The following is a 21,044-nucleotide window of genomic DNA, read 5'->3' on the forward strand; positions in this document are numbered from 1 at the left end:
TTATCTTTTACGGACTTGCGGTAAGAGTTTCTAATTCCTCATCTTCTTTTATAGGCTTTAGATTGTAGTTATTAATATTTTCATTTTAATTTGGTAAAATTTTGGTTAAAGAATTTAAGCTTCTTCTATTTATTTTTTAAATATTTCGTTCATTTTCTTAATTTATAAATTCTTAATTATTATTTTCTTGATTTTTTTAATCATTTTCTTTTTTTAAAGAAATCTTTTTTTAAGAATTTCTTATTGTATTATCTTCTATAGAAACTTGGTGATGAATTTGAACAATACTCTTTCTATATGATTTACTTTGTTTATTTATTTTTTATATAAAATAAATAGTTTATTTTATTTGACAAAAAAAAAAAATACTTTCTTGATCCTTTCCTTATTACTTATTGAACTCTTTATTAAATATTTTCTTAATCTAATTTTTATAAGTCAGTACTATTATTTTCGCTCTCAAAAACCTAATTTTATTCTATTTATCTTAATCTATTAATAAAAGTTTCTAATTCAAATAAACTATTTAGTTTTTCTTTTTCAATTAAAACTTCAACTACAGCTTATTTAATATCTTCTAAACAATCCCAAGTATTATAATATTTAATTCGATTTCTTGTAAATTCTATTCTTTATTAATACAAATCTTATTTTAAAAATCTCTTTATAATTTAATCTTTATTTGGAATATATTTTACAAAATGACAATTAAATATTTAATGTGAATATTTTCCACAGCCTTAACATTAGTTTCCTTTTTTTGTATTTTATAAGATAAATATATGAATGTATTTAGATAAAAATATAATACCTAATCCTCTTGAACTTTAATATAATTAATAGTTATCCTTTAATAAACAAAACTTTTCTCTATCTTCTGGAAAATCTTTAATAATTTCAAGAAAATCTTCAATATTTAAATAAACTAAGCTCACCACATTAACTGTAATAGCCCCATGATCGGTTTTCATTCCTGATAAAAATGATATTTCGCCCAAATTATCTCCTTATGAAAGTTATTTAATAACACTTTGATTCTACTGATAATTTTTGACATTTAAAAATAAATTAATTTCACCTTCCATTAAAAAATATAGCTTAGAATTATTTTCATGCTCATTATATATAATTTCTTCTGGTCCAAATCTTTTTTCCTTTAATTTAGGAGCAATTTTCGAAATAAAGTTCTGGGAAAAATTAAGTTTAAAGACTTTTTTTGAATTCAGTATTTTACCATAAATGTCTTAATAAACTTCCATTTTTAAAGATCCGACTAATTGATTTAACATATTTTCTCCTTATTCATTATCTTCGAGTTCTTCATCATTTAAATATTCGAAATATTTTTTCACTTTCATTTATAATTCGGTGTTCATTCCTCTTTTATTCATATGTTATGAAAGAAGCATCATCTTATTTTTAAAAGACTGATTTTTATATGTTATATTTTAGATTATAGATCCTATAGAATTTACACTGTAGGCAAATACACCACAGCTTAACATTGTTATGATTATTACAAAAACCCTTTCGTAATCATTTACTGGATAAATATCTCCATATCCTACTGTTATCATAGTTATAACTGCCCAATAGAAAGATAAAATGTATTGCGAATACCAGTTTGTGGTCTCTTAAATGTCAGAAGTAGTGGAAAAGCGTTTTAGCCAGTTGGTTTTGATATTATTTTCGATTTCTATTTTCGTTAATTAATAAAAACAACAACCACATAAATGGGCTATAAATAAGATTAAAAATATTAATTTACATAAATCGTATTTTGCTATTTGTTTATTTTTTAAACTAAAAAATTCGATAAAATCATTTGATATTTAAATCATTTTATTAAACCTTAAAAGTATTATTAATTGTAAGTATTATATTTATAAATATGAGGCCATTAAAAAAGGCAAAATTACAAAGGAATCAATAAAAAACTATCCTGATAAATATTTCCGTGTTATTTTTCTCCTTTCTGTTACAATTATTCCTTTTTAATAGTAGGCCGTATTAAAATGTAATATTATATCAATTGAAAAAATCCAACCAGGTAAGACATTCATTATGTAAGTGAAAAGATAAGATTAACCTTTTTTGGTTATTTTTTTTTTGTTATTTTTATTTATTTTTTACTTGCCAAATTAAAAGCTAAATTTAAAGGTATGTAAAATATGTTAATTATTAGTAAAAAAAGTAAAAGACAATCCCAGATTTTTTTAAATAAAGAATCCGGAAACAAAATTATGCTATCATTATTAAGAATACTTAAAATTATTTAAGTAAAATACTGGTATTTTTTTATGTTTTAAAGTTTTTTATTTGTCTCGTATATAAATAATTTATAAAATGAAGGTTAAACATTTAAATAATTTTCATATTTATAAAATTTATGATAACTTACATTATCCCCGATAATGTTAAACTAATCACCATTTAATTATCTAAATTTATATTTAGGGGCTATATACTTTAAATGTGCGATAAACTTGCTTACCTAAAATAATATTTTTAAACCTTTTAATTACCAAACCGAAGGAAGTTAAGATTCCCTTTTTTTACTTAAACTTTTTACAACTGTTGTTGTTTATGTCATACTATTCTTTATTTGTTCAGATTATTTTTATTCATTTAAATCTTTTACTTAATTTTCATATTATTCTTATAATACATTTATAGAAGGAAGTTTTTCTCTTTCAGTATCTTTTGGAGAAAATATATTTGGTTAATTCAAATTAATTTAATTTTCAATATTTATCATTCTAGGTGATAAATGCTGTTTTATATTTATGCTTTTTGCTAAACTATTATTTGAATTATTTTATCTGAAAAATTTACGATTTGATAAATTTCCAGAAACTGAAAATTTATTTGATAAGTTTTCATCTTCAATATCTTTTTTGGAATAACCTATCAAACCAGATTTAGAAGATAATAAAGAACGTCTATATTAATGACCTTATCTTAAATCTTAATGTAAGTTCTCTGATTAATTTAAAATATTTATTATTGGTTCTTGTAAATTCATATTAATATTTTTTAAATATTTTATATATTTGTGTATTTATTTATTTGAATTTTTTTTATTTTTATTATGTTTTTTTTTATTCATATAAAATAAATTAATTAATTTAGCTGAAATAAAAAAAATATAAGTAAGTATATTAATTTTATATACATAAATTATTTTATATATATAATAATTGTATAATTTATTTTATTTTTGTAAAAATAAAACTATTCAAATTTAAAAGATATATATTTTGTAAAATTTATATATATTTCTAATATAAAATGAATTTTAATATGTATATTTAAATATATTATTTATATTATAAATAAATAAAAAAAATATAAAGATTAATTGAAAATATAAAAATATAAATAAATAGATATATTTAGATTTATATCGAGATATATATATATATAAAAATATAAATATATATTTTTTATATATATTTGTTTATATAATTTATTTATATTAATATTTATTTTTTATATATATATTTACAACTTTTATAAAACATATGAATTTTCATTAAACATATATAATTCTTATTTTTTCACCATACTTACATGTTTTATTATTATTATTATTTTATATATTTATTTTTAGTAATATTTAAACTAAATAAAAAATTCTCTTTCAATTGGATTTATTGCTTTTAATATTTTTTCTTTTAAATATATATTATAATTTTTTATTTTTTTTAATATTTACAATTATTAATAATTTTTTTATAATTTTTTTTTTTTATATAAAATAAAATATATTTATATATTTAAATAAATAAATTTAGTTTAATATTTTTATTATAATTCATTTTTATATAATAAAATATAATAATTTTTTATATTCATCATCTTCATAATTAAAAAATATTTGACAAAAGAAAAAATCATAATTAAATATAATAACTACATTTAAAAGTATATATAATATAAAAAACCTTTAATATTAATTAATAAAAAATATATTTTCCATATTATAAATTAAATTTTCTAATATAATTCAATATTAAAGAAAAATTATATTAAAATTTGTCAAAAAGATATATAAAAAAAATACAAATAACAAAATCAATTTTTATTACTAAGAATTATATTTTATTAAAAATTAAGAGTACTTAATTTATTTTCGTTAATATTATTTTAGAAAATTTATTCTTTTGGTTTTGTTTTAACAACCATTTAAGTAAGAATATCTTTAGTATATTTCATTCTTTTTTACATATCTTAGCTATATTAACTTAAATATTAACAAAGATGGAAATTGAGTCTTTATTATTATTTATTTACATAAGTTACTATTTTTTTATGGCTATTAAGGATTATTTCAGTTTTATCAGAAAAGCTGACTTGTACAGTTTAATTTGATAGCCTAAATATAATCGCATCTTTTGTTTTCATCCATTTTTTAACATAAACTTAATTTGTTATTTATTTCTAAATATTATTAACAAAATTTTATCTTTCTTTAGATAAATAACTCCTAAAATGCTAAAGTAATGTAACTTTTTTTTTTAATTAGGAAGGATAATTATTTATATTAAAAGAAATAATTTCGTCTTATTTTGATTATTATTTTTCATAATATTCAGTATAACATTCACCTGAGTCTAATATTATTTTAGAAGAGTCATTAAAATAAACACCATAGGCACCGTTACATAAACAATATCCAAGTCCATATTTATTTGAATAATCTACCCAGGAAACAACCCAAACTTCAGTAGCAGGGGGAATTACTTATTATCTGTTTTATAAATCTGGTGGAGGTATATTTTCTCTGAATTAGTTTTTTTGATTTTGGCTTTTATAATTTACATTTGATGTGTTTTAAGAGATAATTTAATTAGTGTTTTTTTCGTTTAAAGTGCTTTTTCGGAAATTCGATAATGATTATGTTTACCTGTTTTAATTTTAATTTATTTATTATTAATTCTAATTCTAATTTTGGTTCTAATGTTCTTTATAAGGAACTGATAATGAAGAAACAGGTAGAGTTTAAGGATTTTTATCTACACAAGACATAAAAGGATGCTCTAGTATTTATTCCATTGTAGGTCTTTTAGAGGGATCAAGTATAAGCATTGAAACGATAAGAGATCTAGCCTATTCTGAAATAGTGCAATTTTCAGGAAAAGAATATTTATTTAAGCGTATTCTTTTATAAGTTTATTTCACGTCTTTAGTTTCAAAAGGAGGCTATATTTAAGTTTATTTAAATAAATTAAAGTGGTATATAAAAATTTATAAATAAATATATATAGGTGTATAATATTTAAAATATATATATATATATATAAATATATATTAATACATATATATATATACATATAAATATATATTAATACATATATATATATACATATAAATATATATATAGATAAAATTATTTTATTTTTTTTACTTTTCCGATTAAAAGTGTATAAATAATAACCCCCAAAGACCAAACATCAACTTCATATGAATGTCCTTCTTTTCCTTCTAGAATTTCAGGCGCTATATAATTTGGAGTGCCACATATTGTCGTCTTCTTTTCGCCTTCATATTCTATTTTTGTTGCTAAGCCAAAATCACCTAATTTTAAAGTCATGTTTTTGCCCAAAAAAAGATTTCCTAGTTTAAGATCACGATGGACTATTTTTTTGTTGTGCAAATGTATTAAAGAATTTACCATTTACATTATATATATTTATGCTTCATATTCCGTTATGCGCTTTCTTCTTTTTATTAATTCGTTTAAAGTTTAATATGGACATAATTCGAGTAAAATATATACATTTTCATGGTCTTCAAATACATGTTCGAATTATACTATGTTTTAATGTTAAAGGCTTTTATGAATTTTTATTTCCTGAATTAGCTTATGACGTTAACGGCTTTTTTTTAGAGTGTTTTTGGGGATTATTTTGGCAGCAAATGTTAGTTTTCCTTCTATTGAGGTTATTTCATAACATTTTGCGAAACCACCTCTACCTAAAAGCTTTCCTTTGATGTATTATTTCATTATTATTTCTCCGTTTTTACGAGTTATTTTTTCTTCGACTATTTTATGGTCGGGGTTTGGGTTTAGTTTTTCAGGGTTTTCTTTATTTGGTTCTATGTTTGTTTGGCTCATTTTTTTTTTTTTCTTTTTTTTTGGTTTTTTATAATTATGCTTTTTTTTAAACAAAAAAAAATATTTATTTGTTGTTAAGATAATTAATTTGAAATTTTTTTCGATTTTCAATAACTGTATTTTTTCAAATGTTATATATATATATATATATATTGATTTTAAAAATAATATTCTTTAGTTAACATTTTATAAATACAAATTTCTTTATATATATTTTTAAATTAACATTTTTAATTTTTAATTAACTAATTAAGTTTATATTTTAATTAAATAAAATTAATTTCTGTATTTATTTATTTTATTGATTTTTATATATTAATTATTTAAATTTATATTTGAAATTATTATAATAAATAAATATAAATATATTTGTATAAATAAATATTTTTTTTTTTTTTTTTTAATAAAATAAAAATAATTTTTTTTTTAAAAAAAAAAAATGTAAAGTTAATAAGAAAAAAATATAATTTATTAAAAAAACGTTTAGATGCATTAAACTACAACTTTCCGTTTAATGAATAATCAAGTAATTTAGTATAAAAGCTTCTTAATGATTTAATAAATACAACCGATAAATATTAAACATTAAAAAAACAAATGAATAATCCGAAAAGTTAAGATAATACATTAATAGAATCTTTAAAATTTGAAAATTCTAAATTAATTCAAGAAAATAACAAATTACATTTGAGTTTAATGAAAGTTAAAGAAAGTGAACAATTTTAAGTTGAAAATTTCAAAGCTATTCAAAATTCTTTCGAAAGTTAAATAAAAGATTATAAATTTACTTTATAATAAAAGGAAAACAATTTGAAAAATTTAAAAAATGAGGTAGTTTAAAATAAAATAATAAATATATACTTAACTTAATTATTTTTTTATTAAAAAAATAAAAAAAAGTGTTTTTTACTTAAACAAGATAAAACAGGTATTAATAATTTTGAAAATGTGCCTTTAAATAATTCTAATTTTATGAATTCTAATAAAAAAGATAATAATAATAGTTTTTAGTTAAGCTAAATATTATAATAGGAAGTTGCTAATATATAAAATATGGTACTTTTATTTAATGATTTATATTTAATATTAAATTTATATAAAGAGAAATAAAGAAAACACTTAATAATTAGAATAAATAAAATAAAAGGAGGACAAATTAAATGAATAAAACAAATAAATAAATGATTTAAAATAAAACAAGAATTTATTAGAATAAAAAATAAAATAAATAGAAGACTAATTAAAGAATAGAGAATAAGAAATAATTCGTTTATAAATGCAAATAAATAAAGGTATATTACAACTTTTATTTATTTATTTTTTTTTAAAAAAAAAGGAGAAAATTTTAATGAAGAAAAAATAAAATAAAGTTATCTTAATTAATAATAATAAAATAAGATAGAAGTTCTTAATAATTAAATAGATTTTTTAACTAAGGAAAATTATAAAATAAACAAGGAATTAGATTAATTATAAATAGATAAAAGAAACATATCTTCAATTAAAAGTGAAATTCATATATAGAATTAAAAGAATGAAAATTTATAATAGCAAATTAATGATATGTAAAAATAATAATTTTAAAGAGAAAATTAATTAAAATATGATGTATTTTTTTTTTATTATTATTATTTTGTTTTATAAATAAAATAAAAAAGCATTAAAAAGAAATTAATTAAATTTTAAATTAATAATAAATATATCATTAAGAAAATGAATAAAAAGAATTAAAATTACAAGATTAAAATTAAACTATTTAAAATTTATTATAAATAAACGAATAAATGAAAAGTTATGGAGAAAAAGCAGGTAAAAATTATATATTTTTTTAAAAAAATAAAAACATATATATATATATATATTAAAAATATATATATATTTATTTAAAAATTATAAAAATATATATATTTAACAAAAAAAGTTAAAAATATATATAATTAACAAAAAAAGTTAAAAAATATATATAATTTATAAAATAAACTAAGAAACATATATATTTTATAAAATAAACTAAAAAATATATATATTTTTAAAAAAATATAACTAGAATAAATATAAAATGCTTACTATAGTGATAAAAAAGCTTTTAATTAATTAATTGAAGATATAAAATCAAGTAAAGATGAGACTTTAAATAAATTATCAGATTATCTTTAAGAAATAAAGGATAAAGAAATAAAAATATAAGAATTGGAAACAAACATATAGAAATAATAAAATAAGATTTGTATTTATAAGAAAGAAATAGATGTTTTAAAAAGAAACGAAGAATTAATAAATATTTAATATTAAAATTTAAAAGAAGAACTAAAAAAAAGGATGAAATAAATGAATAAATACATAGTGAATAAAATTTGATGAAATAAAATGAAGAAAAAGTCGAAGAAGATAAGAAAATATTTTAAATTGAAAAAGATAAAAAAGAGATTTAATTTTTAAAAGCAACTAATGTAAATTTATAAGAGAAAATTTATTTTTTGGAAAGAGAAAAAACCGAAATTTTGGAAAAATAAGTTTTTTTGGAAAAAGAGCATATTAAATTGAAAAAAATGGAAGAAAATTTAAATGAAGAAAAAAAAAATTAACAAAATCAAATTTAATCTTTTGAATAGAAAATAAATTTTTTAAATGAAGAAATTTTTTAGCTTTAAAATTAAGACAAAAATCTCAAAAAAATTCTTAGTGAATTTAATGAAAAATTAGAAGAAAAAAATTAGGAAAATATTGCACTTTCGGAATAAAAATAAAACGCTTTTTTATTAAAATAGGACATTTTAGCCCTTTAAAATTAAGCCTTTTAATTAAAATAAGATTTGGAATAATAAAAGGATGAAAAGTTGCATTTATAGAGAGAAAATTAACTCTTTAAAACTAAATTGGAGTCTTTATAGAAAAGTTATTAGGTAAAAGATGAGGAAATATTTGTTTTAAAATAAGAATTATAGAATGAATTGGGTAATAGAGCTTTTTTGGAAGAAAAAATAGTAGGTTTAAGTAAAAAATATGATGATAAATGTGAAAAAGAGGAAGAAATTATAAATAAAATGGACGTTTTGGAAGAAAAATATAGATTTTTTTTAAAGGAAAAAACCGAGAAGGAAAATAAGGAAAATTTAGAGAAGAAAATTTTAGAGGAAAAATTGAGATTTTCAAAGGAAGAAAATGAAAGAAAAGAAAAAGAAGAAAAAGTAAATTTTTAAAAGAAAAAAATGATATTTTGGAAGAAAAGGATAATATAGAGAAAAGAATATAAAATTTATAATAGGAAAAAGATGAAAATTTAGTAAAAATTAAACTTTTGGAAGAAAAAATAATATTATTAGAGGAAAAAAACAAGGATTTTGAATAAAAATTAGGATAAAAAGAGGTATAAATATAATTTTGGGAAGAAAAAATGAAAGAAATGAGATTTTTTATAGAAAATAAAGATAATTAAATGAAATAAATTGAAAAAAAAACGAATAATTATAGATTTTATTATAAAATAAAGAGAAGATTTCAAAGGAAATTTAAGAAAAATTTGAGTGTACTTTTTTAAAGGAAAAAAAGAGAAAAATTTTTATCGGGAAGAAAATGTAAATTTGAGGAAAATTTAGGAAGATTTAAGTGAAAAAATAAACGAGAAAAATAAAATTATTTTTGATCAAGAAAAAAATAAGGACGAAATTCAAAATTTACTGGACGAAAAATGCGAAGATAATTTCAATTTAAAAAAGGAGATTTTAGAAATTTTAAAGGAATAGAAAAAAATTAAAAACTCGAACGAAGATTTAAAAAATAAAAACGAAATAAATTTGCATAGACTAGACTAATTGGAAAATCAATTGAATGAAAAAAATTCTAAAATATAAGATTTGTTTGATAAAATAGATTTGCTTTAGGAACAAAAAGTTTTTTTGGAAAGATAAATAACTGATTTGGAAGAAAAGACGAACTTTTTTTAAATTTAATATAAGGATTTATATCAGGAGGGTCTTTTTGTGAAAGAAGAGAACGAAAAAATCATTATTTTTTATGAATAAGAAAAAAAAGAAATTTTAGGAAAATTAAAAAAAATTGAAAATGAAAAAGATTAGTGCTTTTTGAAAATTTAAAACTAAGAAAATAAAATCGATTAATATGAGAAAATTAACTTTGAGTTAATTTATTAAAATAAAGAACTTTTTTAAAAAAATCACGAATTTGAAAAAAACGAAGTCTTTATTTAAAGTAATTTAGAACATCTTTAAAATAAAGAAAAAGAACTTTTGAATTAAATAGAAGGACTTTAATAAGAAATAGAAATTCTTTAAAATAAATAAAGGGTTTTGGATACTTTAGGGAATCAAAAAGATATTGTTTAAGAATTAGAATTGTTATATTATTAAATTTAGGAAAAAAACTAGTAAATTTAAGTAGAAAAAGAAAATTTCTAGAATATACTTAAAAATGTTAAAAACTTTTTTATATTATTTATATATAATTTATATATAAATTTATAGGAAAAATAAAAATAAATATAATAATTTAATGAAATTTTAAATGAAAAACTAAAACTAAATGAAGAACTTCATAATTAGAAATTATAATATAACGGTATATTATTTTATAAATTAAAATTTTAATTTTTTTGATAGAACTTTTAGTGAAATTTAATAAATAGAATGATTAACAAATATTGATCTAGAAAAATTAAAACGAAGTAGTTATTTTAAATATAAAAATATATATAAATATGTAAATATAATAATATAAATAATATAAATAATATATATATATATATATATAAATATATATATATTTATAAGTCTTTTACTTTCATTATTTTTATATATTTTTTATAGTAATATGATAGTAATCTATTAAACTAATAAAATTAATAAATAAAAGAAATAGTTGATGAAATATCATATTTAAAAGAAGAAAAAAAATAGTTATAATAAATGAAATGCAGTAATTATAATTCTTTATAATCAAATAAATCTTAAATTGAAAAATAAGAATATGAAAGATGGAATTAAATAAAATAATAAAAAGACGGTTTTTAATAATCATTAAAAGAAGCTAGTATTAATAGTCAAATTTTGAATTAAAAAGTATAAAATTTGAAAATAGAATATGATTAAACTTTGAACTAAAACAAATGAAAAAAAATAATATTTTTTTTCTTTTAAATATAAAAATTATTATTATTTACAAAAATAAAAATAAATTATAATTAATTAATTAAAAAATGTCCATATATACATAATTATAATTCATTTCATGTTATAATACCATAATATTTTATATAAAATACTTTAAAATCGACAATAATTTAATATCAAATTGAACTCTATAGTATATTAAATATAAAAAATCGATAAAAAATAGCTTTAAAGGATTATAATTTGAAGAACAATGAATATATTAACTATTAGCTGACTAGTCTTTTTTTATAAAAATAAAAAAGATGTGAAGTAATATAATTTTTTTAGAATAAACAATATTAAATTTTTTCATAAGAAAGACTTTAAATTACACTATAAAGATATTCTTAAAAATAATATATTTTAATTAAAATATAGACTTTTTTCTAGCTGATATAAAAGAAGTTATTTCAAATAAAACATTATAAAGAATTGTTTATTATAGTGTACTTTTGAGTTTATTTTTGAATATAAAATATCATATATATATATGTTTATTCACTCTATATTTATATATTCTTTTGACAAAAAAGCCGGAAAATAAGAAAAAATTATGCTAAAAAAAAGATTAAAAATAATTTTCGATTAATGGTATTCGTTTAAAAGAGTTTTAAATTTAATAATTGAGAATATTTTCGAATTTTCTTTGTTAAAAAGAAGGAATTAAATAAGAATTTTTATAACCAAAAAAAAATGAATTTTTAAATAAAGGAAAAATATATTAAACTATAAGTCTCTTTTATTACTTTAAATAAAATTAACTTTTTATTTTAAAAGTTATATTTTTAATTAAAATTAATAAGAAATTATTTTATTTTATTTTCTATTTAAAAACAATTAAAACAAAAAATACTCAATATTTTTTTATTTTTACTGTCTTTTTGTCAACTATGACATGTGACCATATTCTTTATTAAAATATAAAACTAAATGAATGTAATTTATTAATTTTAAATGGTATAACTAATTAAAAACATAAATATACATTCTCTATATGCACATAATAATAATGTTTATAGGATAATTTAAGTATATATGCCGAGTATTTGTAATAAAAAAATACATAATTGGATTAATTGTCCATATATATTTATTTAAAAATATATAAAAAATGATTACACTAATATTTAATTTCTGTTTAAATTATTTATAAATATATGTATATTTTTTTATTTTTTTTTCCCGATAGTTTCAATGTTTTTATTATTTTTCGTTTTCTTTATATAATTCTTGATTTTAATAAAATGAAGTTTAAAATTTATTCTCGGTTCTTAATGTTTCCTCATTTTAAAATACTATTGGAAGTATAAAATTTGGGTTTAGAATATTTGATTTTGTTTAAGAAAATAATAATTTTTCAGTACTTTAAGGAAACTTATAATAAGATGAGGATTTGTTTCTGAATATACTTCCATCTTTTACCCCCACTTTTTCTTATTATAAATTTACTTAAGATAAATTTATTTTTTATTAATTTTATGTACTACGAATAATAGGAGATTAAAAATTTGCCAAAGTAAATATTCTGGGCTTTTTTGGAGTCATTTTAATTTCATAATGAACTATTTTTGGTTCGAATGTGTTTAATTTAATTCCTGGATTAATTACTTTCGGTTCTTATTATTATAGTAATGTTTTAAATTATAATTTTCTTATATTAAAATTCTAATTTATTTTTGCATTTATTGAAGTATTTATGAAGATTTATTTATTTGTATTTTATATTGTATTTAAATTTTTTGTATTTTTTCCCAAACTAACTATTTTATTATATCAGTATTTGAATTGTTTTAGTTTATTCCATGTCTTTATTGAAAAATATTTAAATTATTTATTATTTAGATTAAATTTTAATCTATATTTTAAATAAATTCATGTTTTAGTTTTTGTTTTTTATCAATTAAATTTATTTCATCAAATAATTAATATATATACTGTTTTTATTTTTGATAAAAATTCTCATATTTTTAGTCTAAATCTTCTTTTAGTTCTTTTAAAGGGTCATTTTATTTGAAATATATATTTATTTATTATTCTTATTATTTCTATATATCTTTTATTTTTTAATAAAATTCAGTTTATAAATTTGTTATTTTAGAATTCGTTTATTATTCGTAATTTTCGAAAGTTTTATTTATTTATTTTTGGGATTCCTATATTTGTTTTAAAATATCTTTATTAATTGTATTTAAATTTGTATCTCCTTATATATATTTTAATTGTATTTCTTTTATATATTCTATTTATTATTGTATTGTTTCCTTTATTTAATACTAATATTATTTTATTTCTTAGTTTATTTCTTATTAAGTTTATAAAGTTTAATTCAAGTTTTCGTTTATTTATTTTTATATTATTTCTTCTAGTCTTTCTTCTTTAAATTTTTATAAATTTTAAAGATTTTATCTTAATTGTACTTCCTATATTAGACAATTATAATAAAATATTGAATATTTTTTACTTTTTCTAAAAGCATTTAAATTTAAATTTATTAATTTTTTATTATTTTTCTCTATTCATTTAACTGATTTTATTCTTATTTTAAATTATTTCTTTATATTATTATTTTTTTAAAATAAAAATATTATTTTGTTACTTAGAATTTTTAATAATATTAACTGCCTTTTAATGTATACTAGAAGAAAAAGCTTAGTATTCTTATTTTTTAGATTATTTTGAATTTAAAATAGTTTCATTATATTAATTTTTATTGATTAATTATGAATTTTATATTGAAGGGCTTTATAATTAAATAAAATGTTCCCTATTTGAAATCTTTTTTTACAAATTTTTCTATAATGATTAAGATAATCTCATAAATTTTATAAATTTAGTAAAAATTAAAATAACGATAAATAATTATGTAAATATTAACAAAGAATATTTTATTAATATATTTATATTACTCTTAAATTATTTTTTTTATTATAAAAGAAATAATAAAAACTATTAACAGAAAAAAAAAAAGAATAAGTATTGAATTTTTATAATTAAAAAATAATTTTTATATATTTAAAATAAAAATATTAGTTATATATATTAAAAAAAAATTAATAAATATTATTTATATAGATATGTAAATTTTTAAAATAAAATTTATATATATATATATATTTGTTAATATATATATATATATATATATATATATATATATTATTATATTTTTTTTTATTTATAAATATTTTTATTTTATTTTTTTATTTCTTAATAAATTAATAAAAACTTAATCTTATTTTATTTTCATTTAATATTATTTAGAGTTCCGAATTTAGATATATTATACATTGTAAAGTCATTATTAGATAATTCCGATCTCGATTATAATTGCAATTATGTATTTATTAAATTATTCATGCTCTTTATTTATTTTTATTTATCTTGTTACGTAAACCTATTTAAAACCATATTTTTAGCCAAATGTGGTTATATTTCATTAATAAATTCAATATAATTAATAATTTAATCTCTTTATTTACAATCTAGTCTTTCAAATAAGAAATTCGATTCTGACTCTGTAATATCAATTTAATGTTCTTTAAAAGTTGTTCTAACCTTTTTTATAAAATATATTTTATTTTATTTTAGTTGATAAAAAAGTACATCTTATATATTAAAATATCCTCTAAATTAAGGATCAAAAAGTTCGAAAAACTCATCATAATTAAACCTATTTAATCTAGATATTTTTAAGCTATTTCTTTCAATCCTTAGTTCAAATTTAAATAATTCAATCATTAATTATTTAAATTTCGCTAATGTTTCTGGCAAAAGTATCTTTTTTTGTTTATATATTAAATAAATAAATTTATTTTCTATTTAAATAATAGAACGTCTTTTATATTTTATTAAGTATTCTCACATATTGATTTTTAATTATGTTTTGAAGCACGTTCATATAGTGATTAAGTTGGCAAAATAGCATATTAAAATTCTTCGAATCTAATTATATAAAAAATTAATATTTTTTTGTGGATAAATGCTATAATATATATATATATATATATACGTTAATCCTTTGTTTTTATTTCTACAGTATCTTCTAAAAAATAAAAATAATTCATCTTTATAGGCTAAAACATCCATTTCTCTTAAAACTTAAACGAACTCTTAAATACTTATATATTAGTTTTTATCTTTATTAATAAGATAATATATATCGTAGATATTAAAATCTTTTTAAATGGAAAGATTCTATTTTGCGAATTCTATTTTTTTTTCAGCTTCGACTCTTTATTTGAATAAATAGAGCCACTATTTTCTTTCTTCGAAAGTATATTATTTCCTAACAGGTAATTTATTAATATTCTTATGAAATAAATTTAATGCTCTATATATAACTTATTTATTCATATCAGGTAATATAAATCTTACAAACTATTTATTATTTATTTACTTTTTATATATTGGTTATCCGTTTTCATCTTTTCCAATTATATTTTCATCTTCGTCTTTTTCTATAAATTAAGAGTTTTTTCCTTTGAAGTTTTTCATTATATTTTTTGACTATATATCAGATATTAAATAGCCTTATTTTTGTAAAAGTTCTATGATATTTTATTCATCTATTTCGTTATTTTTTTAAGTGTCTAAATAATTAAAAGCTTATTCGAATTCTTTTATTTCAAAATCATTTTCTAATTATTACCTTAATTATTCGATTTTTTCATAAAAATCTAATTACCTTTATTTATTTTTTTATTTTAATATAAATAATAAAAGGCAATACTTTTTTATTAATTTTCCTATCATAATTTCTAATTCCATATTTAAGAAATTCTCTTTATTAATATTTTTAATAGGTCTTTATGCCACTTTTGTTCTCAAATCATCATTTTCAGTAGTCAAAAGAAGAGACATAAAACTTAAAAAAAAAAAAAAAATATTATAAAAAACATTAATTTTTATACTCAACAAAACTTAGAAAATCAGCGGTTTTTTAAGAACTGCTGTAAAACCAAATAATTTAATTGGCTTAATCTAAATCTATATTAATGTCCAAATCTTTCATAAAGTTAATTATATCTTAACTTTATATACATTTTTTATTATTTCTGTCAATTCTTTTGAAACAACTATAGGGTTCAAAGTCAGGAAATAAACATATTTACTATCTTAATTTTTCAAATAGTAATTCTTATTCACAAAGATATATTATATGATTTAAAATCCTATTTTCATATATATTTTCTACATTTATTTCTTCTATTTACCTTTAATTTTATGAATCTTCCTAAATTTTATTTGATGTGCTTATTTTTACTCTTGAATTTGATTTTTTTGAATTTAGCCTATTTAAATTTGAAACGGAAACTTAAGAAACATTCAAAGATGATTTTTTTGGCATTAAATTTGGATTATAGTGATTAATTTTTGGAGTCGTAAATAATTCATTTTTCAAAAAGTCTTTATTTTCTTTAAAAACTATTTCTTTTTTTTAAGTTTACATTTTTTTTTTTTTTTTTGAAAATAATTTTTTTTTTTTGAAAATATAAAAAAAAATGAATTTTTTTTTAGTATTTTAAAATAAAATAAATAAAATATGAATTTTTACTAAATTATATATTTAATTAATTTTTATTAAATTTAATTATTTTTATTAAATTTCTTTTAAAAAAATAAAAGTTATTCAAAAAATCTAACAATCTCTACAAAAGTTTACTTTTAATTTTAAACATTTACTATGAACATATTCGCTAATAATAACCATATAATTTTAATAACTTATTAAATTATTTTTTTAATATTTATTAAACTATATTAAACTCATATTTTTTGTTAAATGTTGATCATAATCTTATATGTAAAATTCAGTTTTAAAATATATATAAATAATATAGGTTTGTGAATAATAATAAGTTTTTTACATCTATATTAAACTAAAACATTTATAAGCACTTTTAAAAATTCATCATAACTTAAATAAGCTTTCAAATTTTTATCAATTTTTTTCCATTCTTTAATAAATATTTAAATTTCAAAGGTTTCAAAATTATCTACTAAACTATAAAATTTATGTGTATTTTATATTGTTTTATTTTATTTTTATTACAATTCTTCATTTATTAACTAAAATTTTTTGCGCTAATTTTCATATACTTTTATCAATTTTATGTATTTATAATATTGTTATTTACTAATAAGTGTATCTTTATCAGTTTTTTCATTAATATTAATTTCTTTTAAGCCAACACCTTTTTTTTTAAACAAAAGAGTAATTAAGATTTAATTAAGTAAATAAAACAAAAAAAATGTGGATTAACTTCTATTGAAAATCTTTTTTAAAATAGTCATTAGTTCTTTTAATTTTATTTAATCGATTTCGTCTATATCATATTTTCCAAATAAAAATAAAGCGTCATTTAGTTCTTATTATGATAATATTTCTTAAATATTTGTTCTACTCATTATTGTTATTTTTTGTATATATATATTTTTTATTTTATTTTGAAAAATAAAATTTATATTTTTTTTTTTTTTCTAAAACAAAGAAAATTTGATGAAAATTATTATTATAAATAATAATAATATAAATAGAAAAATTCTATAACAAACATTTTAAATTTAACTACTATCATTAAATATTATATATATGCATATATATTTTATTTATTATTATATTTTTAAATTTTATTACTAGTTAAATATACAGTATTTATAAATCTAATAATTATTATATGTATTCATAAATATTAAAAATAAAAAAAATGTCAGAGTTACCATATATAGGATAAGAATATAACATATAAACTGATATTAGTAAAAGATAAATAAAATCAAATAAAAGTATTAAAATAAAATATAATAAGAAAAATAATGTATTTGAAAGGTTTTTTAACTAAAAAATTAATTTTTTTAATATTCTTTTTTATGGGAAAAAAAAAAAAAGATTGAAAAAAAGAACTTTAAGAGCAAAAGTAATAAAATTAATAGATTAAAATATGAATTTTAGATGTAGCAAATTATCTGAATTTCAATAAAAAGTAAAAAATTAGAAAGAAAATTAAATTATATATCGTAGTAAATCATATAAATAATCATGCCAATAAAAGAACTTTTCTAAAAAACCTTTTGTATTTTCCTCTTGTTAAAATGGGGAATTTTATCCTACTCTTTATTCTAAAAAATGCGAAGAAAAAATAGACGATTCATATATATTTGACTCTTAATATAAAAATGAGGATATAGAAACAATGAATACTTTTAAAATAATATGCTAAAATTTATCTAAAGAAGATATTTTAAATGTAAAATAACAATATAAAAAATTTGCTTTATAATAAACAAAAATAAGATCGGTGAAGATCCTGCGTATTATATTGTAAAGGAAAAACATAGAAAAAGAAAATAATTCTTAGATTCTAAATTATGGGATGGATTTGTGGAATAAAGTCGAATGTATTTTTAAAATATTTTAGTTTTATTTTATATTAATAATTATTAATTTTTATAAAAAGGAATAAATAAAAATAATTGGCATCCAATTTTGTTCCAACCAAAATTTAAGAATTCAAAAATAAAAAACTTTACTAATCTTTAGAAAATATTAAAGAATTTAATTATGACTCTCTTGAGAAAAAAAAAAATGTAAAGTCTCTTTTATAATATAAAAATTAATTAAAATCATATATATTATTTTTTCATTAAGATTATTTTTAATTAATAAGTATTATTACGTTAAAAAACAAAGAAAAACTAGAAAAATTTAAACAATAATACTAAATTACTCAAGAAAAACAGAAGAATATAGACTAAGAAGTTTAAAATAAGTATTTTAAAAGTATATAAAAAGCTGAATAAATAGCAAATAAAATTAAATAGAATATAGAAAAATTAAAAAATAAAAATAAAAAAAAGAAATTGAATAAATAAATCTTATTAAAATGAATAAGTAAAACAAAAATGAATATATAACTTTATTATGATTATTCTTATTAATTTATAAAATAAAAAATTACTTTAAAAATAGATTAAAATAATAAGAAAAAGAAAAAAATATATTAATGTAAATTGAACTTAAAAAAATATGTATAGAAAACTAAGTAAAAGAAAATTAAAAATAATGTAATTTAAAAAAATAATTATTATTATTTTTTAGATTTTTTATAACTTATTTTTTAAATTTTTATTTATATTTTTTTTTTTTTTCGAAGTTGTCATTAACAGATTATAAAAAATAAAATCATTAAATAGTTTTGCTAATAATATAAATAAATAATAATGAAATTAAAAAATAAAATTTTATACAATTTTTTTAACTTTTATTGTTTTATATTAAAATGGCTATAATACCTTTTAATTTTATAAACTATATAAATAATACAAAATATAATTATATGATAAAATTATTTATTAAAAAAAAAAATAGTAAATAAAATAATATATAAAAGAAATAAAAATAAATTTTTTTAATAACGTTTATATTCTTTTATAATATTTTATATTATATAAAATAAATATGAAATTACAAAATATATATATATATATATATATATATATATATATAAGAATAATTATTTTATTATTTAAAAAAATAATACATATTTTTTACTTATAACCTAATTGCAAAATTTAATGTATTTTTTTTAAAAAAATCAAATTATATTAAAATAGAATATTATTATTATATATAAATTAAAATAAAAAATACTTTTTATTTTCTTAAATTAAATATTAGATTTTAAAACTTTATATAAAATTTTTTTTTTAATAAAAAATTAGTTATATAATTTTTGTAAAAATATTTAAAAATTTATTTACCTTCTATAAAAACCTACTTTATTTTACGTTATTTGTTTATATTTTTATAAATTATCTTTAATATCTCTCTTTAAATACATAATAAGTATAGTTTATTTTGTATTTTAATAATATTTAATAATATATATATATTAATAGAAAATTTAATTAATTTTATATAACCTTATTTTTTTAAAATAAAGTATGTTCGGGTAAATATTAATCGCAATCATTATAATTGGAAGTTTAGTTTCTAAATTAGTTAGCGAAGAAAATAAGAAAAAAAATCTTTTACTTTTATAGCTATATAAGTTTTAGAAAAACTTAATTTAATATAATTAATAAATAAAGAATAATAATAATTAATAAACATTAAAATTTATATATGAAGATTGTGTAATATTTTGCTCGAATTACTAGTCTTTAAAAAAATATATGTCTTCCGAATAATTTTTAATAATTCAAAATGAACTATAATTTTTATTATAGTAATTGTTTTAGTCTTATAAAAATTCATTGAACCTTATAAATTAATTTAAAGAATAAAATAATATTTAGTAATCTATAGGTAATTATGATTTTTAAAAATAAATGAAAATCTATTAGACTTTGATTTTAATTATACTTAGTTAGAAATTATAAATAAATAACTTAGTATATTATCTATATTTTGATGGAAAATATGAAATACCGAAAGAATATTTAAGTTTTGTAAGATAAATTATAATTTAGAGACTGAAATCTGAAAATAAAGACATTATAATTTAGATAATGAAATATTTAGTATTTATTTATTTTTTTAATTTTAAATTTAAATATATATAGTTCTATTAAAAGGATACTAATATTATTGCTGATGAAATTACTTTGGAATAAGTATTTTCTATTGAAAATGTTCCTTTAGTAAATAAATAGGCTATTATTGATGAATTTATAATTAATAATTAAAGTTAGTAAATAGCAAAATTTAAGTTAAAAATACCTGTTGAAAATATTGGATAATACATGGTTAGATATAA

General features: G+C 16.3%; 3 protein-coding genes across 3 annotated transcripts, besides 26 other annotated features; 1 reads left to right on the forward strand and 2 right to left on the reverse strand. All coding sequences in view use genetic code 6, as the record gives it.

Annotated features, from left to right (window-relative positions):
• Positions 1 to 200: 200 nt before the first annotated feature.
• IMG5_137760 (hypothetical protein) lies at positions 201 to 2,593 on the reverse strand (the record flags this gene model as incomplete). Its single annotated transcript, XM_004031769.1, has 2 exons — positions 201 to 2,089; positions 2,134 to 2,593. 2 exons carry the CDS (start codon positions 2,591 to 2,593, stop codon positions 201 to 203), a joined length of 2,349 nt encoding a protein of 782 aa, XP_004031817.1.
• Positions 205 to 242: a microsatellite.
• Positions 2,091 to 2,120: a microsatellite.
• Positions 2,594 to 3,064: 471 nt separating the features above from the next.
• Positions 3,065 to 3,106: a microsatellite.
• Positions 3,107 to 3,429: 323 nt separating this feature from the next.
• Positions 3,430 to 3,502: a microsatellite.
• Positions 3,436 to 3,507: a microsatellite.
• Positions 3,468 to 3,507: a microsatellite.
• A 570-nt stretch (positions 3,508 to 4,077) lies between these two features.
• On the reverse strand, positions 4,078 to 6,121 carry IMG5_137770 (protein kinase domain protein; the record flags this gene model as incomplete). The annotated part of the gene is made up of 2 exons (XM_004031770.1): positions 4,078 to 5,205; positions 5,411 to 6,121. 2 exons carry the CDS (start codon positions 6,119 to 6,121, stop codon positions 4,078 to 4,080), a joined length of 1,839 nt encoding a protein of 612 aa, XP_004031818.1.
• Positions 5,240 to 5,385: a microsatellite.
• Positions 5,287 to 5,382: a microsatellite.
• Positions 5,287 to 5,385: a microsatellite.
• Positions 6,122 to 6,513: 392 nt separating the features above from the next.
• Positions 6,514 to 6,562: a microsatellite.
• Positions 6,548 to 6,601: a microsatellite.
• Positions 6,602 to 7,931: 1,330 nt separating this feature from the next.
• Positions 7,932 to 8,160: a microsatellite.
• Positions 7,959 to 8,030: a microsatellite.
• Positions 7,961 to 8,030: a microsatellite.
• Positions 7,968 to 8,027: a microsatellite.
• Positions 7,983 to 8,090: a microsatellite.
• A 77-nt stretch (positions 8,161 to 8,237) lies between the features above and the next one.
• IMG5_137780 (hypothetical protein) lies at positions 8,238 to 10,041 on the forward strand. Its single transcript, XM_004031771.1, has one exon. The coding sequence runs from the start codon at positions 8,479 to 8,481 to the stop codon at positions 9,517 to 9,519; it is 1,041 nt and encodes a 346-aa protein (XP_004031819.1). The 5' UTR covers positions 8,238 to 8,478; the 3' UTR covers positions 9,520 to 10,041.
• Positions 10,042 to 10,565: 524 nt separating this feature from the next.
• Positions 10,566 to 10,601: a microsatellite.
• Positions 10,602 to 10,813: 212 nt separating this feature from the next.
• Positions 10,814 to 10,896: a microsatellite.
• Positions 10,816 to 10,907: a microsatellite.
• Positions 10,824 to 10,906: a microsatellite.
• Positions 10,908 to 14,344: 3,437 nt separating the features above from the next.
• Positions 14,345 to 14,434: a microsatellite.
• Positions 14,387 to 14,451: a microsatellite.
• Positions 14,435 to 14,492: a microsatellite.
• A 2,247-nt stretch (positions 14,493 to 16,739) lies between these two features.
• Positions 16,740 to 16,778: a microsatellite.
• A 72-nt stretch (positions 16,779 to 16,850) lies between these two features.
• Positions 16,851 to 16,893: a microsatellite.
• A 2,864-nt stretch (positions 16,894 to 19,757) lies between these two features.
• Positions 19,758 to 19,792: a microsatellite.
• Positions 19,793 to 21,044: the final 1,252 nt, after the last annotated feature.

The sequence above is a fragment of the Ichthyophthirius multifiliis genome, assembly GCF_000220395.1.
Source record: "Ichthyophthirius multifiliis unplaced genomic scaffold scaff_1120509251069, whole genome shotgun sequence".
NCBI lineage: Eukaryota > Ciliophora > Oligohymenophorea > Hymenostomatida > Ichthyophthirius > Ichthyophthirius multifiliis.